Below are 26,549 nucleotides of genomic sequence, written 5' to 3' on the forward strand. Positions count from 1 at the left end.
CACTCCTGGGCCGGGGGATGGAGACTCATGTGGGCAGTGTCTGGGGGGCCTGGAAGGAGGAGCAGGGAGCTGAGAGCCACAGTGGTGTGGTTTCTGGACTAGTTCTCAGGACCCTAGAATACAACAAGCACAGAGAGTTCCCACCTTCAAACCATGGCTCTTCTAAAAGAAACACCTAGAAACCCAACCTCCCACTGGACCTCATGAGATAAAATTGGCCCGGAGCCTGTCACCTTCGGTGGCTCCTCCTCATGGTACTCGGCCAAATTAAGAGACCAGTCCCCAGAAACACAGGGTGAGAAGAGCAGACACAAAACCCCAGCAAAGTCATGACCAAAACTTGGGGCTGCCTGATACAGAAAGGCGACACAGTAGGGATCCACCTGAAGGACAGAGCAGGGCTGTCAGGCACAGGGGAACAGTGTAGGAGTGGAGGAGGGAGCGTCCCAGCCCACTGAGAGGGGACTGGACTTGGACAGAGGGGTCTTGGGGTTGGGGCCTAACTCCCTGGTCAGGAGCAAGTGCAGGGGCCACTCCCCACCCCCAACCTGCTGAGGTCGACTGGCTCCAGGAGGGGCATCCTGTGACCCCCTCTGTCCCGACTTCTGAAGGATGGGAGTGGGGGGAACAGGGAAGTGCTGGTGTGTTTCTGGGGACCCGTGGCTGGTGACAGGCCATGGATGCTGCGACCCTCCAGAGGGTCTCCCTCCTCCTGGTCCCCAGGCTCCTGCTTTGGTCTTTCTGCTCTGAGGAATCTGCCTTTGGTTATCTTCTGTTGTACCTGCTGGACCCAGTCTTCTGGAGCCCCTTGCAGTTTCTTACAGGGGTTCAACAGAAGCCTTGGGCCAGGAAGGCAAGTCCCCCACCTCACCTCCTTGGCCACTGCCAGCCTGACGATGGGCGTGGGGTATCCCAGGCTGACCTGAGTGCCCTGCCCACTGGCTCGTGCTGCTTCTGAACCTTGTCTTGCCCTGGCCTAAGAGGTTGTGCCCTCTGCCCATCCAGTGGCCTCCCTATGGGGTCAGAAGTGCATGGCTCCTGGCCCCATCTCTGTGGCTGGATCAGGTGTCTGGGACCTGACCAGGCTTGGCCTCTTTCTGGCTTTTAGATCATTAGGACTCTCTACCACGAACCACCCCCCCATCTATTAACCTCTGATGATCTACCATGAACCCTGACCTTCCACTGTGAATCCCTGACTATCTACCACCATCTACCATGGACCCTAGACATCCCACTGTGAGCCCCCAGTCACCTACCATGAATGTGCCACCAACCACCATGAGCTCCTGACCACCCCCACGAGCCCCTGAGCACCCTGAGGTGCTGAGCTGGGCTTACCGGGTCGCCCTCACTGCTTAGCGATCAGTGCGTTCGTTCCCTTTGGCCCTGCTCTGTTGGGGGCCTCCTAGGCCTAGACACCTGTGTCGCAGGTCCTGCCCCCACTGAGAAGGTCCCCAGCCAAGGTGCGGGTCCTGGGCCAGCCCCTGTTAGGGAAGTCCCGTAGGAGGCGCACAAAAGGGCCACATGATGTAACTTGTTCACTTCACCGTTTTAGTGTGTTCATCTGTGATCACTGAGAAACGGCAAACTGCGCCATCATGTGAAGGGTTCGTTTCTGGGAGAAGAGCCGGCATGGCACTTGCGAGGAACTTTGGGCCATTCTGGATCATCCTTTGTTCACAGGGGAGCAGCTGAACCCCTGACCTGCCTGTCGCCTGGGCTCTGGAGCGCCTGGTGGACCCCCCACCCCTGGCTTGTTCCGTCCTGGAGCAAGCTACCCTGGGCTGTTGGGGATTGCCCACCAGCACCCCAGGCTCTCACCCCGACTCCTTCTTAGGAGGAGGCGGCCAGCACCCTCCCAGGTCTACAGGGTTGGCCCTGGCAGCCCTCCTTCCTGACAGTGGTTTTCTGGGGGGGGCTATCCCCAAGCCACCCCAGCCCCCAGCACCCCCTTTCCTGCTGCTTCAAAGTGGCAGGGAACGGGGGACAAAGGAAGCCCGGGCTCTCCTGGGGGTGGAGCTGCCCACGTGTGGAGAGAAGGTCCAGAACTTGTCCAGAGGCAGGCTCTAACCCAGAAGGTCTGGAGTGACCCCAATAGCCAGACTGAGGCTGATGTTCCAGGACGTGGTCAGAAGGCAAGGCTAGACATTTTGGGGGTCAGCCGGGTTGGTTCAGCCCTCCAACGGTCAGGAGCCCCGCAGGCTGGGCCTGCGTCCTCCGGATGGACTGTCGGCGTCCCCAACGGTGTTGACTTCTCGACTGTCCCTCACTGGCCTGACTTCTCAGGAAGTAAACTTCACTCTAAGACTTTTGTGCTTCGGAAGTAGATCCCAGCTCTCAAATACAGGCTTTGTTCTCACTTCAGGAAATGATTTCAACATTGCTGGTATCAAAATCCCACGTCGGGCACAGAGTCTTGCGTTCCGGTTGTACCTCGGCCGGACTAGGAGCAGGAATCGCCGGGGTTGTTCTGTGCTCGCGCCGTGCGGGGGAGGGGCGGGACGCGCCCTCCCAGGTGCTCACGGCTGTCACTCCCGATTCTCACATGAGGAGACTGAGGCCCAGAGAGGTCACTTCACTTGCCCAAGGCCACAGAGCTGAAAGGGCAGCACACGGTTCAAGTGTCCTTGAAGTAGCAGCGCGGGACGAGGGACGGGAAGTAGACCTTTGACACCACAGCCTGCTCCCAGTGCTGGGCTCCACGCCCGCCGGGCCCCGCGAGGCCGGGGGGGCTCCAGAGCTCTTGTTTCCACCGACGGCCCAGGAACTCCCCCACCCAGGCCCAGCACCTCCCCTCCCCTGGAGTCTGCCTCAGGGAAGTGGCTCCTGGGGCAGAGAAGGCCCCGGGGACCCCAGGGGCCGCGGGTTAACCAGAGCGGGGGCCTGAGGGTCCGCACCTGCCTCCGGCTCTGTGGTCCTGCCGCGGTCGGCCAACTGCATCTTTCCAGAACCATTTCAAGTGCCGTTGCAGCTCCATGGCAGAGATTCAAGGCTGAGTGTGCTGTTTGTGGCTCTATAAACAGCCGGTCATGCCGCTCCCTGAGCAGGCACGGGCCTCGCACGCACATGGGCCCCACGGAGAGGCCGCGAGGGATGTGGCTCCAGCAGCTGCCCAGTGCCCGCTCGCTCGCGTGACGAGTGCCTGGCCGCCTGGGCCTTGTGTTGTGGCTCCGTAACCGTGGCGATGGCTCTCGGGGGACCCCCCCATCCCTTTATTCCAGGGAGGAGCCGTGAGGGGCCCTTTAGAATTCTTGTTTCTCTGCTGTGACCTTGACAAAATGATCTTTGAAGTACTTGCTGTTTTTTCTGCCACGGGACTGGACGAGGTCAGGATATTCAAAGTTTTGCCAAAGGAAGTCTCGGGTTTTCCAAACATTTGCCTTTAGCCCCACAGAGGAGCTGCGGGGCCAGCTGCATCTGGCGGGGCCCTCACCCTCGCTGCGGTGGCCCCGCTCCCTGCTTGAGCGGCAGGTGCACGTTTCGTGACTGTCAGTAGCTGAACAGAGATGGGGTTTTTTTTCCTCCATTAAAAAAAAAGTTGTGTTCAGTTTGGGACCGAATCCTTTTTTCCACTTGGAAAAGTGACCTCATTTTCCATGTACCATGTTTAAAAAAAACACACAACTCTTGTAGGATTAAAAAGAGACCGGGGGAAAACAGACGCTGGCGACGCGTGTTCGAAGGACGGTCCCACATGCGTAAGAGTCTTTGGCGCGGAGTGTCAGTGTGATATTGAATCCATATGACGTGGCAAATAGCGTTTTATGTTGTTTTTTTTTTTAATTTCTGCCTTGGAGTTAAAATTAAGGTTGTTTTTGGTTGTGACTAATCTCATAAAATCTTTTTTAAGAAGACATTTTATATGCTCCAGCCTCGAGCTGTCCTTTGGTCTCTGAGCTGTGACCAGCAGACTCCGTCCTGTGCGGCCGCCTCTGCTCTGGGAAGAGCCGTGCAGGGAGCTGAACCGGGGCCCCTCCTCCCTTCTGGCTGCCCTGCTGCGGGGTTTGCGGTGGCCGAGGACCGTGCACCGCAAACCCGCTGCCTGGCCAGAGTCGCCGTCGCCAGCACCGTGTGGCCGTTGGTCTGACTGCGCGCCCATTGCACATGTCACCTGACCTCGCGGCCTGCTGATGACTTAGGTTCACCTTGTTAGTCTGTTAGCACAACTGACGCCCTTCTTCTCACAGCCCCTCCGTGGACGCCAGTGTGTCCCCACCCGCGTCTGTCCAAACCCCACGGGTGGGGCTGCACAGGCATCTGTGGTTGGGGACTCCCCTCCGGGATGCTGTGTCGCCATCAGTGGAGTGTGAACCGCCATAGTGACATTGCCCTGGTTTGTCCACGTGTCTCTGTCACTGCATGGGAAGAGGATGGTACCAGCCTTTTCTCCCTGCTGCTACCAGGAGCCCACTATGGGCGCCCGTCCCAGAGGCTTCAGCCCTGCCTGTCTTGCTGAGCGCAGGGGAGGAGGGAGGCCGGATCACACCCAGGAGGTTGGCCGCTGGCATGGGAACAGTGGGGGCCAGGTGCCCTCTTTCCTCTTAGCAAGACTCCCACCCCAGCAGGGCGACAGCTGGTCTAAATGTCATCGCATGCCTCCATGTCTCTTTGGCCTCAGGCAGAGAAGGCAGGACTTCTGACAAAGGATATAAACAAAACCCAAATATTTGTAGGTGCTCCTGCCAAATACTGTGGGTCTGAGAACAGAGGCACCGGGGCAGGGCAGGGTTAGGGCACATGTACAGCTCTCAGCTGGCCCCCCAGGGTGAGATCCGGGCAAATACTGGACTTGGCGTTCACCACTCGGAGGTGTTAGACCAGGGGGACCAGACGCTGTCTCTGCAGCTGCCCGTGTATTAAATGACAGCACAGTTTGTTTGACTCCTGGAGACCGTTTGCCTGACACCTATGTTGTATGAGATCAGTTTCCTCCTCCAGAAGTACCGTGGGATTCCGGGGTGGGAGGCATTGCAAGGAGATGGGCCCTTTCAATCCATGGCCACAGCTGGAGGGCTGTGTGAGGCTGGGATTTCTTGGCCAGAAAACTCAGCACAAACTCGGAGTCCTGTCCTGAAGCCACTGCCCTGGTGTTGGCACCTCTACATCAGAAAACTGTCCTCAACTTTGAAACTGTCAAGTCAGGGAGGAGCCACGCCACTCGGGGGTTACCAGAAAGGGTAGTTTTGCGTCAGAAATCTTATCCTGACGGCCTGCGAACAGCTAGCTCCTCCAGTGCCTTTTGGACTGGTTTTGAATCTTACTTCTTCCCTCTTTAGGAAGACCTTTGGCGAGAGTTTATTTTATATTTTCATGAGTGCTGTGACTTTCCCTTTTTGAATTCTACTTCAGCAGCTGAATGTGTGTCTCTGCATGAAGCTGCCCCGAGGCTCTCCCGGGAACCCTGTGGGGGCCATGCGGTACCGTCTTTGGGAAGAGCACGCCGGCTCTGGTCAGCAGGTCCGTGCTTCCCGCACCTCTAGCCCCAACACAGAGAACACACCCCCGAAACTACAGTTGTCTCGTGCCTTGAAAGGAAGAAGGCAGAAAATCTACAACACAGTTGTATGGAAACAAAGAAGGGAGCAAACAGAAAAGACAAGGTGTCACCCAGAAGAAGACACGTTCACCATGGACAGGGTCTGTGTGGCTCCGTGAGATGGAGGTCTGACCACAGCACCATGGAATCTGGCAGCTCGGAACCCATAGGGTTCATGGTACTGGGGGTCTCTGGCCCTTCCATGGTCGTCCCATCCTTCTGCTGTCCAGCTAGCTACATTTGTGCGGGAGCGTGAGGGTGCAGAGCAGGGGAGCTCCCCAGAACCCAGCCTCCGCCCTGCGGCATCTAGAATGGAGCTGTTTGTGCATTAGGTTGATGTTACTCTGAACAAAGTCACATCACACTGCCAAGCAGGAGCAGAGCTAGGGGTTGGGGTGTGTGTGCTCCCCTTGTTTCAACAAGTGAATTTTAGAAAACTTGTAAGGAACAGAAAATACCAAGTTCCCCAAGCAACTGCAGAGCACAGAATGGGAGGAGAGAGTAGACAGCTAATTCTGCAAGGTCAGGAGACCCTGCACGGAAGGCTGATGAATGTGTCGTGAAAGAATGAGCCCCAGTGGCCACGGGCGTAAGGCGGCACTCCACGTCAGCTCGTCAACTCGGTAAACCGAAGGCACAAAATCACCCTGTGGCTGGCTCTCCGGTCCTGATCAGACTGATGAACAAAAAGCAGAGCTGACAAACGGCTGACAGAGCCTCATTTACTGAAAAGCCTGTCTTTGGGGTCCCTGGGGGCTCAGTTGGTGAAGCGGTGGCCTTCAGCTCGCAGCATGGTCCCAGGGTCCTGGAATCGAGCGAGCCCCACATTGGGCTCCCTGCTCAGCAAGGAGCCTGCTTCTCCCTCTGCCCTGCTGTGCTCTCTTGAATTCTCTCTCTCTCACAAATAATAAAGAAAATCTTCAAAAAAAGAAAGAAATGAAGGAAGGAAGGAAGGAAGGAAGGAAGGAAGGAAAGGAAAAGCCGTGTTTGTCCTAGCGGTTTGGCATGACGCCTGCCTCCTACGCCGCACTCCTGCTTGAGCTGGGGTCTGTTTCTGGACTCCCTGCAACAGCCATGACCTGCCTGGACCCAGGAGCACAACGCCGGCCTGTGTGGCTCCAGAGGTCGGCCCCTCCCTCCCCGCGTCTCCTGTGTTTTGTAGCTCTTAGGGCGTGTTCACCTCCCATGCTTAGGCTCAGCTTACTCCGTCCAGACACGGGGCACAGACAGAGCTGCGTCAGCTGACGGGTTCACCTGGGCACAGCGGGCATCTGCACGGTACCGAATCAGCCCCAGGGACGAGGGATGTCTTTGCATTTGTTCAAATACAATTTTGTGTCTCGAGATGTTTTAAAGTTCTCTTCCCATAGGTTTTACACATTTCTTGCTAAGTTTATTTATAAAGTACTTGGATTTTCTTTGAGATGTTTGTAAATGAGGTTTGATCTATCATCACATCCTCTAATTTGTTCATTTTTCTAATATAAAGTATATAAAGATTATTGAATATATGTATTTAATTTTATATCTTGCCTCCTTGAGTTCTTTTTTTTTTTTTTGAGTTATTTTATCATTGGCTTTCTAAGGTTTTCCAGGAAAACGATGATATCATCTGCAAACAGAGACCATTTTCCTTTTCCAGTTCTCCTGCCTCCTGTTGGTTCCTCCTGACTCACGGCAACAGCTCCCTCCCACGGTGCTCACTGCGGGACAGGAGTCAGCCTGCCTCTTCTTTGAAAGGCCAGACAGTAAATATTTTCAGCGCTGCGGGCCATACGTTGCAACTACTTGGCTCTGCTGTTGTGGTGCACGAGTTGCCACGAACGATCAGTAACGGTCAGGCGTGGCTGTGTTCCAGGAAAATTTTCTTTATAAAATCTAGCAGCCGGCCAAATTTGGGGCCGCAGTTTGCACACACTGGAATGGGAGATCATGGGTATCTGCCTTGCTTCTTGATCTAACTGGATACAGACTATTTCCCCACTAAGTAAGTTGGTTCCCTAGGAATAATACACACACGCTCACACACTATCATGTTAAGAATGTACCTATAGGAGCACCTGGGTGGCTCAGTGGGTTAAGCTTCTGCCTTCCGCTCAGATCATGATCCCCTCAGGGTCCTGGGACCGAGCCCCGCATCAGGCTCTCTGCTCAGCAGGGAACCTGTTCCTCCTCTCTCTCTGCCTCTCTGCTACTTGTGATCTCTTTTTGCCAAATAAATAAAAAAAAAATCTTAAAAAAAAAAAAGAATGTACCTATAATGCCAATAATGTACAGGAATTATAGGAATTTATAGGAATAAATTCTTTATACATTTATAGGAATAAATTCTTTATTATAAAGAATAAGTGTTGAATTTTGTGGAAAGCTTTTTTTTTTTTTTTTACCATCTATGGACATAATTACAAGGCTTTTACCCTTAGATCTGTACATGTGATGTGTCATGCTAACGGATTTCCTAATGTTGAGTCAGCCTTGCATCCCTGGAATACATCTACTTGGTCATGGCCATCATATTTCCTTGATACGAAACTGGAGTCTGTGTGCTAATATTTCATTTGCACGTTCTCATTAATAATGAAAGGTCTGTAATTTTATTTTTATTATATTTTCCTTATCAGAGTTAAGTGTCAATGATATAGTTCTAAAAATAATTAGAAAATTTCCCTCATTTTCTACGCTCTTGGCCAATTTATGGGCAGTGATGTGATCTGATCTTTAACACTTGGTGGAATTAGCTCTCAAAACCATCCGGGCCTGGTGCATTCTTGTGGGCTGGCTCCTTGGTAACTTCTCCTGTTTCTTCTACAGAAATCAATTGTTTAAGGTTCTGTCTTTCATGAGTCCCTTCTGGTAAATCACATTTTCCTAGGAAAACATATACTTATTTAGGTTTTCAAACGTATTTGTATAGACGTCTTTCCCAACTTCCATTTAATTTGTTCCCATCGGCCACTGCCAAGGAACCGCTTTCCGGTATTTGTCCCATCGGTTTGCCGGGCCCGCTCTTGGCTCCATGTTAGCAGACGCCCAGGCCCCGCGATCAGCTGGGTGCTCGCCTCTGTGCTAATTCCCGCACTAGGGTTACTCCGGTGTTCATTCCCTGGTTGGTAGGTGCTGGGTTATTTCCAGAGTTTGGCTACTGTGCATAAGGCCACCATGAACATTCTTGTTCGCGTGTTTCTGGGAACACACCCATTTCATTTCGCTCACAGGAGAGATGCACGTTTGTTTTTATGAGGAATCACACAACAGTTTCCCAAAACGAGATTGCCGCCTTTTATGTTCTTACCAGTGATGCTTCATATCTTTACCAACGTGTAGTGCTGTCTGTTTTCTTGATTGTGACCATACCAGTGTGTATGAAATGGTGTCTTCATGTGATTTCCATTCTGCTTCCCTGATGACTAGTGATGCTGACGAATTTCCATCTGTAGACAGGCCCTTCTTCCATCTCTGTAATAAAGGGTTTGTTCACGACTTTTGCCTATTTAAAAAAATATTGGGTTGTTCACCTTTTTACGATTGATTTATAGACATTCTTTATGTATTCTTGATAGAGTCCTTTGTCTATATACTATGAATACTGTTTTCTTGGTTTGTAGCTTGTCCTTTTTCATTTTTAAATAGTGTCTTTTCGGGACGCCTGGGTGGCTCAGTTGGTTAAGCAGCTGCCTCCGGCTCAGGTCATGATCCCAGCATCCTGGGATCGAGTCCCACATCGGGCTCCTTGCTTGGCAGGGAGCCTGCTTCTCCCTCTGCCTCTGCCTGCCATTCTGTCTGCCTGTGCTCGCTCTCTCTCCCTCTCTCTCTCTGATAAATAAATAAAAATCTAAATAAATAAATAAATAAATAAATAAATAAATAGTGTCTTTTCATAAAGCCCAACTTACCGGGTTTTTCCATGAAGGCCTAGTGTTTTTGTGTCCTATCCAAATCTGCCTATCCCCAACTTAGGAAGACAATTTGTTTTCTTCTAGAAACCTTATGATTATGGGGTTTTATCTTTGGGCCTAAGCTATGTCTTGAATTAATTTTTGTGGAATTAGATAGGAGTCAGCGTCGATTTCTTCCACGCAGACAACCAGCTGTCCCAGACACGACGCCATGTTGACCTGGTTACCACAGCTGTACACTAAGTCACAAAGCCAGCATAAGTTCTAACGTTTTGTTCTTCTTTAACATGGTTGCTTTAGTAAAATGGGCCCTTTACGCACACCAACTCTAGAACCAGCTTGGCGGTTTCTGCTGAGAGAAGAAACCTTCCCGAGATTGGGATTGGGCATCACATCCACAGACTGACTTAGGGAACTTGGCTCTCTACCTGCATGGGGTCTTTCAATCCAAGAACACTGCATATCTCTTGGATTATTTGGGTCCTGAATGTCTTTTATTGGATTTGTTCTTAGGCATTTTGTGTTTTCTGATCTGCGACTAGAGTTTTCTTTGTGGGAAGGTTTTTATTACAAATTCAGTTTGTTTAGGGATGACTGGGTGGCTCAGTCAGTTAAGTGTCTAATGTCAGCTCTGGTCATGATCCCAGGGTCCTGGTTTCAAGCCCCTCATCAAATTCTCCACTCAGCAGGGAGTCTTATTCTCCCTCTCCCTCTGCTCCTCCCAATTTTCATGTTTCCATGCTCTCTTTCTCTCAAATAAGTAAATAAAATCTTTTAAAAAAAAACAAATTCAATTTGTCTAATAGATATTGGGCTATTTGGTTTTTCTAGTTGTTCCCTTTTTTTTTTTTTTTTGAAAGAGAGATGGGTGAGCACACGGGGTGGGGGGCAGAGGGAGAGAGAAAGAGAAAGAATCTCAAGCAGGGTCCATGCCCAGTGCAGAGCCCAATGCAGGACTCAATCTCACGACCCTGAGATCATGACCTGAGCCAAAACCAAGAGTTGGATGCTTAACTGACTGAGCCAACCATGTGCCCCTTCTAGTCATTCTTGTATCACTTTTGTTAGTGTGTTTTAGAGAATTTGTCCATTTCACTTAAATTGCTTAATTTATTGAATTTCATTCTTAATATTTTTTACTAACCTTTTAATGTCTGAAGGACCTGTAATGATTTTAAATCTCTGGTGTAATTTGTTTATTTCTTGACCAAATTTGCTAGGGGTTTATCTATTTATTAATCTTTTCAAAGAACCAAATTGACTTTGTTGATGATGTTTATTATTTGGCAGTTTTAAACAATATCATTGTGGGTTTTTTTCACTTTTTTAAAATCTTTTTTCTTCCACTTACATTGGATTCAATTGGCTCTTTCCTCGAGTTTCATTAGGAGAACACACACTTTCTCCCTTCCATAGCTCACTGGGTACTGGCTTCTCTGCTCATCTGTGCTTGGGAGTTACTAGCTCCCTGTGTTCTCATCGTGACTCATGACAAGGGCACAGATGTGTGTAATTACACACGGTCGTGCTGTTTTCCATCATTTAGAGGTGAGGGTATTTGGGTTTAAGTGGTTGCCATTTTCCTAGAATGTCTAGAAACCTTCAATATCAGTAATTTAAAAACTCTCAGAAATTGATATTTATAAACCTTAACAGAATAATTAGCACATGATATGCATGGGCAGTTTGCCAAAGAACTACAGATTAACAGTAAATGTATAAGGTCTCATTAATATCCATTGCATTAGTAGTCAAAGAAATGAAAATGATAATAATGGTAAAAAATTTACCACTTAACAAAATGGCAAAAATTTAAAAAGAAAGAAAGAAAAAAGAAAAAGTATCCCACATGGTCCATAATTAAGGGAAATGAGTATTGGGATACATTGCTAGTAACCACAAACTTACAGAAGTTAATTTAGAGTCTCTAAACGTCTATATTTTAAAGACACAAATTGAAATATTTATGAACTCCACTGCCAGTGCCTCCCTCCCCTCCAGCTTCTGCACTGACCGAGTAGCATCGCCACCTCCCGCCCCATGGAGGTGACATGGAATTGAATGAGGTACCCCACGTAGGGCACCTGCCACTCATGAGGACCTACGCAGCGTGAACTGTCAATTTATATATCATGACAGTGATGATGGTGAGGAGGAGGAAGAAGAGAATAGACGGGTGGATAGAGAGAGAGATGGTTGGAGTGCTCACTAACCATGCAGTCCAGCGGCTGCTTCCCTGTGCACCCTCACTACCGGTGGTTCTGGAAGCTCCTGCAGGACAGGGCTGCCAAGCTTGCTTTTCAAATAAAGACTTGAAGTCAGCCACAGCACAGCCATGTACCCTAATTCTACACACATGCACCCAAAAATTATGGGTATAACTGAGATTTAATAATCATAAAAATATTGTGAATAACATATGGTAGCAAATTTAAAATCAAGAGGAAATGGATGCACTGATGGAAAATATTTTAAGAAGCTGTAACTGATATACAAAAAAATTAAAAACCTGGATACACTAATAACCATTACATAAATTGACATGGTGCTAAAATCTGCCCCTTTTCACTTGCCCTCTCCTCAAAATGTGCCCAAGCCGGATGCTTGTGGAAGTGGAAACTTTCAAAGAGAAAACTTCCAGAGAGAAGGCTAACCTTGCCTTAAAAATGGGAAAGAGGAAGGGGGGGTCTGACTCATTTCTGGTGATCTCCCACGAAAATAAGCAGAGATGCTCATAGGCTACCTTTTCCTTAAATATAGATGGGTATCTCCTAAGTGAAATTTATCAGTCCCAAGAACATATTTAAAATTATGATAAGGCTAACCCCATAACACACAAGAACGATTTATCATCAGAAACCTATCACCAAAGTCACCATACTAATAAACAAAAGAAATTTTATGTGATTATTTCAGTAGATGTAGAAATAGTACTTGATGGAGTTCAACATTTTTTCATGATAAAAACTCTTGGGAAAGCCAGAACATAGGCTGGAAGAAAGTGCGTGAGCAGGGAAAGTCTGCATTGGGGAAGTGAGGTTTCTCTTCTGTCCCAGATACTGGTGGAGTCTCATCTCATCATGAAGATTTTTGTATTTTATAAAACAAGAGTTTTATATCACTAGAAAACGAAGAACAGTCTTGTGGCTTATAAACCATGACCAAGATCCCCTGTCGTCTGCTAACTTGGGACCTGTTGCAAAATACTCATAATTTAAAAGTGGGTATTTCTGGAGGTTATGAATATGGACCTCAAAACAAGAGAAATGGTTGAAAATGCAGCAAAAATAATGCTTGCACTTTCTCATTGTGAGGATTTTGAGAATGTATGCAGGAGCCAATTCGAGTTCTTGTCTCTTCTAGTCTCTCGATGGCTTTGCCCTGGTCGTGAGTGCAGAAGGCATGATATTTTATGCTTCAGCAACAATCGTGGACTATCTGGGCTTCCACCAGGTAAACACAGCTCTTTGACCTGCCATGTGGCGGGTCCCACTGTCTTGCACGTGCTTACTGTCTTCCAGCCTTAAACATCTGCAAAATTGGGCTTTTCTTACCACAGAGCTTTTAGCAGGTAAGGATTTTTACGTCCCGGTGTTGTCTGGGGCGTGGGGTTGTGCAAGAGATGTGACGGTGTGCAGGGTGTCACAAGTGAACAGAACAGTGAATTTTGCTGGCTGTGCCCCCAACTGCGCATCTCACATTTGGATGAGGGCCGGCGAGCACCTTTGCTTGCCGCAGCATCACTGTCTGGGACCCCAGATTTGGGGCACATTCAGGAAATAGCGTGTTCTGGAAATGCCCTTATTGATCCACAGAGGATTTTTGGTCCATTGCCCCAGGCCTGCCCAGGCTGGGTGATTCCAGACATTGGGACAGGGCTCTGGGGTTGAGACCCATCAAACACTGAGATCCTCCTTCAAGAAAAGGGTGCACTAAAACACCCCCTCATGACCCAGGGAGGGCAAAGGAAACTTCTCTGCCGGGGCTCTGGGAAGGAAAGAAGTTGCTCATGAGAAATCCAAGGCTTGAGTTTGAAGTCCAAATCCAAAGTTACACCCTTGCACAGTGCAGGCCCCTGAGTCCAGAGCTAGTGGTGGACAGATGAGATCGCGGGGCCCCAGGGAAACACAAATGTGACCCTTCAGCAGCAGAACCACAGCCATTCCCATAAAGATACTCTGAAGAGGGGCTCACCGTGCAAAATTATGAACACACTCCATGCAATGTACAAGTAGGCAGTTAGAGAAAGAACAGAATACAACTTTGGAAAATCAAGTGTACAGTGTGTCTGTCAGTCAGGGTCCTGCTCGGAGGCAGAAACTGTGAAAGGATTTGAATGGCTTAATATAAAAATTGATGCGAATTTAGCGTAAGCATTAATTAGTAACACGGGGGCACAGAGGGCAGAGCCCACAGGAGGCTGGGCACATTCTGGAGACACCCTCATGGGGGAGGGGGAGGCCATGGCCCCTGGGTGGTGGCGAGGTCACCGAGGTGCCCAGGCCAGGGCTAGCCAGCAGAAAACTGCCCGCTGAGACGCTGGCCAGACTCTCGGGGCCACCCACGGCAGGCAGTCCCAGGCTGGGCGTGGCCAGTGCTCCACGGGCCCGGTCTCCCGCCTCCAGTGGTGGAGGCACCTTCCAGCAGAGAGGAAATGTGTGCGGGATCCGGGATCAGAGCCCAGTGATGAACGAAGCTGGGAGGCGGTACGTGGAGTCAATAATGGAAATCTCTCTGGATGGGTGGAAGACCCAGAGGGTGCCCAGGAGCCAGGGCGGTGGGAGCCAAGATCAGAGAATGTGGGTCCCCAACATGTGAAAATTCCAGTTGTCCTGAGGCCTCTGAAGCTGACTGAACATTTGACCTGATTTCCATGAAAACTGTCACTTTGAGCCTTCTTGGAAACTGAAGCGGCTGTCACTGTGCAGATGACTCTGAGTCGCAACTCCTCTACATCCTTTTCTCCCACCCGAACCCGGGACCAAATGGCTGACACACCACCCAGACCGGCCTCTTCCCTGCCGCTGGCTCGTCTACAGGCCAACCCCTCGGGCCTACCGCATGGCCCGGATCAGCCCCTGCAGCGCAGGGAGGCGTGGCCCCGGCAAGGACCCCACAGGTAGGACCAGCAGTGTGGCCAGCAGAGGAAGTGCGGTGGGCCTGACCTCCAAGAGGCACTGCGGGGGCTGCCCTGCAAGACCGGTGGGTAGAGCCTCACCTCAGAGCCTCCTGTTCCTCCTCCACGTGCTGAGCACTGGGCAGAGCCTCAGCCGCCTGGGGACAGTCAGGGGGAGGCGTCCCCACCACCACCCCTGCTGCAGGGGAGACTGCCCACTGGCTGCTCCTGGCAGGTGACGATAGGGGTCTGTCACTGTGTCCTTGTGTCCATCTCCACCTCCTGAAGACTGTGGGGCAGATGTCAGGAGATCTGAAGTGGTGAGGAAGGCCTCGGCCACCCCAGACAGATGAGCAGCGGGAGCGGCGGCCGGAGGCCCTTCCTCCCCACTTTGGCCTTCCGCACGTGCTCTCAGGGGGGCCGAGCTTGCCCGGCTCTCTGGCCGTAGAGCCCCCTCACACAGCACAGAGCTCAGGGACCCCCTGATAGCCGAGCCAGGCTATGGACACAATAGGATTCCAGCCCCCAAATGATAAAAGCTTGTTTTTGTCTCCCTAATTGCTTGTGCAAGGTCTAAATCTAGGAAAACACGGTCTGGTCTCCCTTTTCCCTGCTCAGAATTCTCTTCAGCTCCTGTCACTGCTGAACTGCCCTTTGTATTCTCCACATACACCCAGAGCTGCCTGCCTTCAGCCAGAATCTGGGGGGGGGGTGGCTTCGGGGATAAATGCATGTGTCCTGAGGGGCAGCTCCAGACCCAGGTCTAAACTTACACCCTGGATTCTTGGTTTTCTTGGAGCTTGGTGATTTTACAGCAAGTGTTACATGTAAAATAAAGTTTTGCCTTTTATTATAAGGAAATTGTATCCAAATGCCAGTAAATCAGGCATTGTCTCTATGCAAAATACTTTGGGAAAATATTAGAATAGATTTGTGCTGTTGTGAGCTTCTTGTGCATAATACTTAACAAAAGTTGGGACCCGATTACTACAGTGTGTTCAGGTTCAGGAGTCTTTGCGATGAGCAAGTGGGATTCAGATGCCATCGATATTTACCGATCCAAGAGGTGGTCCATTCTCTCAAAGGCCAGCAGTTGGGGGAAAGCTGTGCCCATGTGAACCGGGGGGAGGGCACTTGGAGCAGGTACGAGTCCCACAGGCTAGTTGACAGATGTGTACGCAATTTGCACAAAAAGTAAAGATGACAACTGCTGGAATGAGGTTTGTAAAAATTGGTAATGATTTTGTTCTTAGCTCCATAAATGATGGTTTAGAGCTAAAACGAAGGCTGGTTTGACTTGGTCAAAGCTGTGTCTGTTTTCCCACTATTTGCTTTTTGCCCCACTATTGGGACAATGGCTATATTACTCTCTCCACTCTGTCACATTTCCCCACTGTTTGTTTTGCTTGACCTTGCTTTGTAGGGAGCAGACTCTGGGAAATTAAGGGAGACCAAAGGCAGCCAGACATGCCACGCTAATTATTATGCCCTTAGTCCCCAACCTAAAAAGTATTCACATTTGATATGTCTTCAAATTTGTCTGAGTCAGAATGATCTTTTCCAGTTTTATTATACCCCCCGGCCCCGGCTGGTCTGTCTCCTGTTTTGGTTAAGCCACAGACCCCCTCTTGCATGTTCATCCGCTAATTAACTAAGGTGTGGGAAGACACGACCAGGGCATCCAGGGACACCCACCTTCTGGGATTCTACCAAGTGTGGGATCACCCACTAAAGCTCACAAGAGAATAACTGAATGACGGTGCCTGTTTATTGACTTGCCGTGGGAACTATGACTATCCAGTGCTCAGAGGTCAGCATGGTCATTTCCTTTCATCAAAACTATACAGGGGAAAATACTAACCATCTACGGCAGGATAGAAGAACACTGAATTCCCGCTAATGAGCCCGTCAAGTGGTATGCAGTACAGTACCTCACACAGAAAACAGAAAACATTATTTATAGAATTTAAAGAAGGACCAGACAAACAGAAGGGTATACCATATTTGTGAACTGGAGGGCTCCATTATCACTACGAAGATATCAGATCATGTTATAGAGGTAATGACATAAAAACTGAGCAGCTTTTCTAGGTGGAAAGGAGAGAGCTGGGACCAGCTGGGACCACCCAGAGAGGGCAAGGGGGCAGGAGTGGTGATTACTCGGGACTTACATGCTGGACATAAGACTTCCTGTAAAACCCAGTTGCTGGGAGAGCATGAGCTGGGCACAGAAGTTGATGAACTGATTCACAGGACAGAACTGAAAGCTCCGGGCAGACACATGTGCACGGGTGCGAGATTTATAATAAAAGGGACACTGCCTGGTGGTGGGGAACTGGTGGCCTTGTCAACAAAAGGAGTTTGGTGAACTGGATCCACATGGAAAAGAAGTGAATCCTCTTACTTCACACCATGCATAGTGAATATCACGTGATGGGAGAAGTTTCTAGAAGCTTCAAGACTAAGTTAGGAGATCGGTGAGGAATGATGAGGGCAAAACCCTACCCATGAGGAAAGACTGATGAATCAGCTGCATTAGATCCACTAAGAGAGCAGGAAGGCAAGCCAAGGAGTGATGACATTGGTAGCAGAGCCCACCCAGTAGGGGACCCATGTCCAGAGCAGATGAAGAACAAGAAAGTCAACAAGATTGCTCAGTGGAACTGGGGGAAGGACAAAAAGAAAAAAGCAACATGCACACACCAACATGACATATACACACGTGCACACTTACACCTGAAGACCAATAATTATGTGAGAAGACGCACGGTTTCCTTGGGCTTTATGACAGTGGCAAAAAACCCACAGTGAGAACTGGTGACACATGTGCCACAGCAGCTCAGAGGAAGAAGGCTGGGAACGCTACGTGTCAGCCAGAACATGAAGCGACTGGACTGGGGGGAAACGCCGCAGTGGCCCACTTAGGCACTACCTCTGGAAAGTTGCTTGGTGTTGTCTACTAGCGCTGACCCTCTGCCACCCCGACCCAGGAACCCCGCCGCCAGGTGTGCACCCAACAGAGACGCAGTCAGACGCAGAGGTGGCATGGGGAAGGGGCCAAGTGGGTTAATCAGGTGGAAACACCCTGTGGGCATGAGAAACCACGGCCGCACACGGCACGGCACGGTGAACGTTACAACTGTGGTGATGACAAGAGGACAGACACGGAAGAGCAGCGTGCCATTTACAAACATAAGCAGCCCACAGCACGCCTCATCTGCACCATGGCCACCCACAGGGGGCTGGAAGGAAGGGGGTTCTGGGAAGCTTTTGTGTTCTGTTTTCTGATCCGGGTGGGGGTTCCACTGAGAACTCACTCCCAACTGCATGCTTTTGACTCAGGCACTTTTCCACCCATATGCTGTACTGAATTGCAGAAGTTTCTTAGGAAGCGTCCCTCTGGGAAGGACACTCAGGACCATAGGAGCCGCCAAGTGAGGTTAGAGCTGGCAGGGGAGTGGGAGCCCCCAAGTCTTGAACTGGAGGGAAAGCCCGATGCATCCACTTCTACCATGAGTTGGTTTCTGCCTGTTGGCCTCAAGTTCACGTCCAGAGCCTCTGACCCTGGATGACAACAACCAAGGACAAGAAGCATTCTGACCTTTCTGTGACCACTTCTTTCTCTGAAAACATAGTCTCTTTGGACTAAGAACTACATGGGTGATTGTAGTACAGCTTTCAAGTTAGGATTATGTTCCTTTTCTGCCTCCCTGCATTTCTATCTTGCGTGACATTTGGGGGTCCCAGTGAACCCTAGCCCTGGAGTTATGGGCAAGAGTACAGCCCCTTGAAAAGATGGTGGGTCTCATCCAGTCTGGGTGAGTTTACTCGTGACTTTCTTTCAAAGTAACCTAATTTCTGGTCTTAATCCTTCAGGAACTTTCTCTCCATCTAATTATCATAATTATCCTGTTGGGAAATGACACAGACTTAGAAATGGCCCATTCCGAAGAGATCATCAAGGGCACCCGGCCGGTTATTCTGGTGTTGGGCCAGGCTCTCGGTGTGGATGACGGGTGACACCCTTCAGTTAAGGGAAGGGAGGGGGGCAATTTGCTCTGCCCTCTGAGAACACTCGTGCTGACAGTCGCATAGTCGTGTTCCTCGGAAACCAGTCTTTGTAGCCCGCAGCTGTGGCGACTACGTCCTGAACTGCAGCTTCCCAGTGTAGACCTGGTGCCTTTGAGGGTCGGCCTCTGTGTTCAGGGCTCAAGCAGGTGAGAGGACAAGGGACTAGAGAGAGGGCGGGAAGCCGGCGGGTCCTCGCGGCATCGTGGAAGGAAGCAGCCGCGGGGCCTGGAGGTGCTGGGACGAAGGAGGTCACTGGCCGGGAGGCCTGGCAAGGCTCTCATGTGCTCGGAGGGTTCCCTGCGCCGCTGGCCGCTCCCACCTCACTCCTCAGCGATGCTTCCCCAATGGCCTTCTGTTCGTCGGGCCTCGTGAACGCACGGCCTGGGGAGCTCTCCGAGTCCTGGGGGAAAGCGGGTGCCCTGGACCCCCAAGGTGTTCGGCCTCTGAGCCTCCTGTTCCGCCCCGAGAGCACGGCCTGCGCGAGGGGGGCGGGGGCGGGGGCCCTCGCAGGAGTCAGACGCCGAAGCCCTGCCTTTCGCCCCCGCAACGCGTCTTCGCGGCCGCCGCGGGGTCGCGGTTCCGACTCACGGGCACGCAGACGCCCGCCCTGAAGCGGTGTTGCCCCGTTGCAGACGGACGTGATGCACCAGAACGTCTACGACTACATCCACGTGGACGACCGCCAGGACTTCTGCCGCCAGCTGCACTGGGCCATGGACCCCCCCCGGGCGGCGTGCGGGCAGCCGCCGCCCGCGGACACAGGTGGGTCTCTGGGCCTCCGCGGGCAGGGCCCAGGCCGAGCTGCGCGAGGCGCGCGCGTGCCCCCGGGAGACGTCGGCGTGCGCGCTCCTGAGCGTAGCGCGGGGCCTTGTCCGCTTCCGGGGAGAAGCCGCAGCGCCGCGGGCTGCCCACGCCGCTGTCCGGCTCCCGCGCAGCACCTCGGAGCAGCCGCAGTACTGGGCTCTCCTTTTGCGAATTCCCCTCCAGACGCACGACTTCCAGCAAACTCCTTTGGGCCGTAGTAGGTTTACCTGAAAAAAGGCCTACGGGTTACTGTCCGCTCGGAGACCTCGCCCCTTGCGGGCAAGCCCCCCGCGAAGTGGTTCGTCCAAGCCCACGGCCCTTGCGCCGTCCCGACAGCTGCGGCCGGCGTCCCTGTCCCTGAGCGGTCGTGGCGCAGGCGGGCGACGGAGGGGCGGGGCAGTGCCCCCGGGGGCTCCCAGCTCTCCCGCACGCCCCGCGAAGTTGTAAGCAGGTCAAGAAGGGCTTCCAGCACAGTCTCGGGCGACGGCCTGATTTCCCTCACAAAGCTGAGCGCGAGAGAAAAGCCGGGGCCCGTGTGCAGTACCTTCTGAGACCCAAGCGGGGGGGACGGCCGGGCCGCAGCCCTGCACGCGCGCGCTGAGGTGGCGCTTCCGGGCAGAGGACCGCGGCGGCCGACTTTGTCCGGGCAGCGCGCGCTCTCGGGATGAGGGCCGGCGGGGAGCACAGGGAGAGGTGCAGGGGTGGGTGTGTGCGCGCGTGCGACGGCGGGCAGGCGTGTGCGGCAGGCGTGTGTGTGCACGTGGAGGGAGTGGGTGTGGGGGATGTGGTAGGCAGGTGTGGTGTGTGGTGATGTGTGTGTGTGAGGTGCGGTGTGTGTGTGTGAGGTGCGGTGTGTGTGCGGGGGGGTGTACATGGATGTGTGCAGCGGGGTGAGTGAGAGGCAGGATGTGTGTGTGCGGTGGTGTGTGCGCGGTGGTGTGCGAGAGTCAGGGCGTGTGGGGAGTGGCGTGGGAGGTGGGGTGTGTGTCGTTTCGGAAGCGTGTGTGGAGGCTCTGGGTCAGGGTGCGTGCGAGGCTGTGCGCGGCGATGGCGGCGCGCGGACGGGAGTGGCGTGGGAAAGCCCCGTGTGTGGCCGCGCGCGCTCCCGTGTGGCCGTGAGCGCCCCCCCCCACCCGGCCCCGGGCGCGCGGGCGAGCCGGTCGGAGCGCAGCGCGCTCACCGCGGGTCTCTCCGCCGGGCCGCAGAGGACGCCGTCCTGGAGAGGCTGCTGCGCGCGCAGGAGGGAGGCGCGGACGCGCCCGTGGACTTCTCGGCCTTCCTGACGCGCTGCTTCGTGTGCCGCGTGCGCTGCCTGCTGGACAGCACCTCGGGCTTCCTGGTGAGTGCGCGCCCCCTGGCGGCCCGATCCGCGCGGGGTCTCCCGGCCGCGGAGCCCCTCCCTCGCGGCCCCTCCCTCGCGGCCCCTTGAGGGACGCTTGCGCTGCGCGCCCCGCGGCCTGGCGTGCGCCCTCGCCCCTGCGCGGCCTGCGGCTTTCAGCCTCTGGTCTTGCCGGCGGACCCCTGGGCTTTCCCTCTGCCCGACTCCTCCGGCCCCCGGGGGCACGGGGGAGGGGCGCGTCCCAGCCCACCTGACCGCCTGGGGGGTCCGCTCGACGGCGCCCCGCTGCGCCCTCAGCACCCCCTCCCTCCCCGGGCCCCTCCCGCAGACCCACACCACGACCTCCGGCCCCACCTGGACTCTGGGCCCCTCCGGCGTCGCTGTCACCCTGAGCCGGGTCCTGCTGCCCCCTCCGTGCTCTGCTGCGCCGGGCCGGGCTGCGGGTGTCCCGCAGGGGCTCGGCCGGAGCCGGAGGGCGGTGGGCGCCGCTCTGGACGGTCTTCGAGCGGCTCTGGAAGCCCCGCGGGCCCGCGTGGCCGGAGGGGGTCCTCCGCTGCCCGCGCCGCCCGTGGCCGTGCTGCCCGCTGGCCGCTGCGGTCGCCCGCGCTTCCCCCGTCGTCTGGCTCCGGGCCGGCCTTCTCCGGGCCTGCGGGGCCCCAACCCTAACCCGCAGCGGCCGTCGGAAGCGCGCGCCCGAGTCAGGCCCCGCAGACCAGGGTCCCGCGGGGTGGGTTCGCGGAAGGCCTCGGCGGCCGCCCGGCCGTGCTTTCCCCGGACCCGCTCCTCTCGGCCTTTTGTCTTAAATAAAAGCGCCGCGCGCAGGTGGTGCGTATCCAGTCACCTCAGGAGCGGAGAACGAGAGGCACAGTGTCCTTCCCTTGCACACCCGCCCCCCAGACGTCAGCGCCGACGCTGTCCCTGCTGCGGGTTCTCGCGCGGCCTCCCCGGGCTTCTGCTCCGCTGACCGCGGGAGTGGGCGGCCGTGCGGATCTTCCCCGGGACGCAAGACCCCCTCCGCCTCCACGTGTGCTCGTCCCTGGGCCTCGTGGCCGACCCCTCCCCACACTAGAGGTCATCGGTGGACCCGCTGCACTTCCAGAGTCCCGGCTCACCCGCTGAGGCCAGGCGGCCCGCCAGGTTTCTCTGCACTTGGCCAGAGCGGCGGCCACTCAGGAAGTCGCTCCAGGCTGCCTTGGCGGTGGCCCCCGATGGCCGTCTCGCGCCTCAGCCATCCTGCAGTACACGGGCCGCTTCATGTTCCCTGCGTTTATTCTCCTGATCCGAGGGGACAGTGAAGAAGGTCACTGGGGGTGACAGTGGCGATGTCTCTGGGGCCCCCCCGGGAAGGCTCAGCCCTACAGCAGAGGCCCGAACACCGTCCACTTCTGCAGGCCTTTCCGTGCACACCAGGGCCTTCGCCAGACGAGCAGCTTTTCCCCTGCTCTGTGCTCCCGGGCCTGCTGCCTCCGTGCACACAGGGACTGCTCGTCTCTTCTTTAGGGGATTGCTGACCTTAAGGTCTTTTATTTTGCTAATATTTTGTTCTGAATTTTGTAGAAACTAGTATAGTTACTATTTACTGCATTATAAGGGATGTGCACTTTTTAAAATTGGATAACCCATTCCTGGTACATTGGAAATTCTTATCTCCAGAGGAATGAAATTGGAGAGATTTTACTATACAATCAAGAAAAAATTAGAATATAGGATAAAATGAAACTAAAAAACAATGCACTGAATACAGGAAACAAGCAAAAGAAATTTGTCTGAAAATGTGCAATGATACTAATCCATGAAATCTGTTACTGCACACACTTGCAAAGGGCTCAGGCGTTCACAAGGGACGCACTGAGAACAAGCCAGTGTGCATGACCCACAGCTCCTCCTGGCGTTCCTCTGTGACTATGGAAGCCACCCTCTTGCCACAGTTGGGTGACAGTGGTACGACCACCCAGACTGGCTCAGGCTGCCCGTGAGAGCCCACCGGTACTCAGGAATTTAGAGGTCCAGTTGACGTTTACTTGATAGCTTAAAATCAGCCATGATAGGCATATTTCCCCCAAAGAAACCGGCAGACATTGCACGGCAGGTCTTTTTTCTCTGGTGAGCACGTCCCAGCGCACAGCTTGCGTTCTCGCCGCAAGCACGTGACGGGCAAGCAGTAGGTGCTCGGCAAATGTTTGTTCATTCAGTAAATCCATAGACACGTGGGCAGATGGACGATGGATAATGGGAGGTTAGGGATGGATGGGGGTAAGTGGATGGATGGCGGGATGGACGGGTAGATGCAGGGACGGAGAGAGGGAGGGATGGAGGGTTGGAGGGCTGGACGGATGGGGGGGGCACATTGTGGGGTCATTCTTCCATCACGGGCAGAAATGCCCTGAAGGCACTTAGTAATTTAGATTAACTTTTCCACTGTGGAAAGAGCTTTTATTTTCTTTTATCACAAACCCCTAAATTACTTGTTGGCTGTTTAACTCACTCTGTATACTCCAGATAAAATCAAGTTGTCCCTAAGCTCCATCGTCATTGGACAGTCTGAAATGGAGAGTTAAAGCTGGAAGAGCTGGTGGCTGGCTCTGGGGGGGCCAGTGACCGCTCATGGCCACGCACACTAGTGCTCGCTGGGCAAGGTTCCCACTCCTGAACACCCAGGAGTGCATACACGAGCACACACTTCTCCATTAAAGGATATTCCCAAGACCGCAGAGAAACTGTGACTCGCTCTGAAGGCCCTGGGACATTCCCATCCCCCGCAGGCCAAGCATGGAGGAATCCTTGGTTTGTGTCTCCTTAGTGACTCAGGATAAGATTCATCTCCACGTTTCTGTCCTGAGAGTGTGCGTCCTGCGTTCTCAGGCAGTGTCGCTGATTGGCCCTGTGGACACGCCTTCGTTTCTGTCTTTCAAACACCAGACAATGCAGTTTCAAGGAAAACTAAAATTCCTGTTCGGACAGAAGAGGAAAGCGCCGTCAGGGACAGTCCTGCCCCCTCGGCTCTCGCTGTTCTGCGTTGTGGTGCCTGTCCTCCTACCTCCTGTGGCAGAGACGAAAGTGAAGAACGTGTCCCTGAGGGCGAGGCACAGGGTGGACGTCTCGGCCGCGACGGACGCAAAGTGAGTGTGAGTCCCCTGGGGCGGCAGCCAGACCCGCTGCTGGGGACAAGGCCACATGGAGTATTTTCTGCCCAGTCTTTCTTCATTTCTGACCAGCAATAACACCACGAGGCTGGGGTTTTTAGAGCCAGTACCTTGTGTAGAAAACACAGAAATGCTGTGTAACTAACGTGCTGCTACGTATTGCCTGCGTCACCGTGTCCCTAACCCACTCAGTCACGGTCTCAAAGCCGACGCCCTGGGTCCTGTCCTCACGGCTGGGAGGCTGGGGGCCGCAGCCTTGTTTCCTATGCTCTGGTCCTCCCTCCCCACACCAGGCTCAGCACAGGGATAGATGCAGGGGACCGGTGTCCCCGCAGGGGACAAAGCCCCTTGTGCCCGCCCCAGACTTCTCTCAGGTTTCCAGTGTAGGAAATACTTTGTATCAAGTTTTCTTGGCAATTTGCTTTATGGAACAAATTTGGTCTGTGTTGTGTGGACCAGTGTCCTGGGAGTAATTCAAAATGTGCCTCTGTAAGGGCGCCTGGGAGGCTCAGCTGGTAAGTGACGACTCCTGGTTTCAGCTCAGATCCTGATCTCAGCAATGCCGGGTGCGGAGCCTGCTGGAGGTTCTCTCTCTCTCTCTCCCTCTGCCCCTCCTCCCACCCCACGCACGCTCTCTCTCTAAAAAAATCCATGTGTGTCTGTGTTTCCCACACCTCAGTGAGCAAGACCAAGGGCTGGGGCAGGAGGTCTGACATCTGACCGCACCAGCTCCCGGGACAACACGTCAAGGCCCTCCGAGTCCCCGACCCAGTCTTTATCCCTCAGCGGTGGTCCCTGGAGTGGGGCTCAGTCGGGCCAGCTGCTCACGGGCTGCGGGGGCGCCTCATCCAACTCCCACCAGGGCTTAGGACCAGCCCTCGAAGTAGGGCTGTGCTCTCAGGCTGATTTAAATCGACTGGTAGAGCTTTCCAGCGGCACTTGGCAAGTCCCCTCCGCCAGGGCCCCGGACGCTCGCCCCAGGGGAAAGGCTTTCCCAGCAGTGGGTATCTGCCTGCCTTTGACACCGCACATGGTGACCTGTCCAAGGAACTCCCAGCCCTGGCATCTCCTCCTCTGGGAAGCCCCTGCCCCCCCACCTCCCACCACCAGGGAAAGCCTTGGGCTCAGATGCTGCCCCATTAATGCCGTGTTGAGACATTTTGGGAGGTTGGGGTACAGTCCGCTCCTTCTCCCCTCCCTTACCAGAGATGTCGGCTTCACGGCTCCAGGTGCCTCCTCTGGGAGGTGCCAGCCCCTTAACCCACTGCCTGATGGGGAGGGGTCCGAGCGCAGAACACGGTGGCTGGTCTGAGCCCCTCAGCTCTCAGGTCTGTGATGCCAGATGAGGGTTAGCTCTGATTCAGCCTCTCTGCCTGTCGCTTTCAGTGTCGCGAGTGTAACTGTGCTCAAGGCCACATCACAGCAGAGACATCACGCCCACCAGGGTCCTCTTTGTAGTCCTGAGTCCTGCAGGAGGGTCCTGCTCACGACGTCTGGCGTGAGCCTCCCCCACACCTGGGTCCCATCCAGAGGGAGCCCCAGGGCCCTGTGGCCCCGTCAGGGGATTCCTGCTCAACGCCCCCCCCCCTCCGCCCCACCATGTGGCCTCGGGATGGGAGGGCCTCCCCAGGAGGCCACATTTGTGGGCCTCCCTCTGTGGGTGTGACTGTCCATCCCTCCTCAGAGTCCACCTTCCCCCTTTGGCTCATTTAGGCCGACCTTTAGACACTGAGAAAACCTGGTGCATCTGCTGTGGCGGGAGGAGGGCTCCCACGGCCGGCTTTCCCCTCGCCCCCTCTGCCAACGGTGAGCCCCCCTCACCTGCTGCTGGGAAGAGTGCAGGGCGAGGGGTGGCCTCCAGGGACAGAGCCCCCCTCCGGCCCCCATGCCAGCTGGCTGAGACGGTGTGCGCCCTCTTATTTTTAAAGATACGACACATCCTAAAGGCAAGGGAGGAAAACCAGGATACCCAAGGGCCAAGCCTGTAAAAACAGAGGGACCAAGCTGACCCTTGAAGCACGGAAGCGCCCCCCCTCCAGGACCTGCTCACACAGAGCCCACGGTCACTGCCCCTGCTTTCTCACCCCTCCCGCACCCCGGGACCAGCCCTGCACTCTGAAGTACTCCCACCTTCATTTACGGTCCCAGAATTTTCAGCCTGGTTTTGGCTTGATTATCATAATTGAAACTCACATTTCAGCTTGCTCTTTTCCATATGTTTTCCCCCATAAAACCAAGGAAGAGGGGAACCCTAACCTCTCCTGGCTTTTCACACAGGTTGAGGTGCGAAGTGGGCTCCCGCTGCCCTAGGTGCCCGAACGGGTAAGTACCCCACCGTCTGCACAGAACCGTGCTCACCTGGGGTGGGGCGGGACAGGTGTGGCTTAGCAGGTCGCCCAGCATCCCTGTCAGGGACCCCCCTGAGGGTGTGTGAAGCTTGCACACAGGACGGTTCAATCAGTACTGGACATCATATCCTACAGAGTATCGTCCAAACCTAGAAAGCAGAGGACAGAGGCTCCCACCCAACATTTTAAGAGAGAAGCAAATAATGTTTCTACTTCTTTGGTTTTTCAGAATTCCTACCTACTCCCTTGTCCCTCCTCCCCTGTCCCTGCTCCCCCATCCCTGCTCCCCTGTC

The 26,549-nt window shown here is 53.8% G+C and overlaps 1 protein-coding gene across 1 annotated transcript in view; it reads left to right on the forward strand.

Annotated features, from left to right (window-relative positions):
• LOC111153452 (aryl-hydrocarbon receptor repressor) overlaps nt 1–26,549 on the forward strand; it is a 68,241-nt gene that overhangs the window by 38,484 nt on the left and 3,208 nt on the right. The window contains exons 4-8 of the mRNA XM_022512476.1: nt 12,799–12,888; nt 19,255–19,384; nt 20,378–20,380; nt 20,632–20,765; nt 23,685–23,884. Coding sequence (XP_022368184.1) covers nt 12,799–12,888; nt 19,255–19,384; nt 20,378–20,380; nt 20,632–20,765; nt 23,685–23,884 — 557 coding nt within the window. The remainder of the gene's footprint in view (nt 1–12,798; nt 12,889–19,254; nt 19,385–20,377; nt 20,381–20,631; nt 20,766–23,684; nt 23,885–26,549) is intronic.

Source organism: Enhydra lutris, unplaced genomic scaffold, assembly GCF_002288905.1.
Source record: "Enhydra lutris kenyoni isolate GAN:26980312 unplaced genomic scaffold, ASM228890v2 scaffoldscaffold32, whole genome shotgun sequence".
NCBI classification, from domain to species: Eukaryota; Metazoa; Chordata; class Mammalia; order Carnivora; family Mustelidae; genus Enhydra; species Enhydra lutris.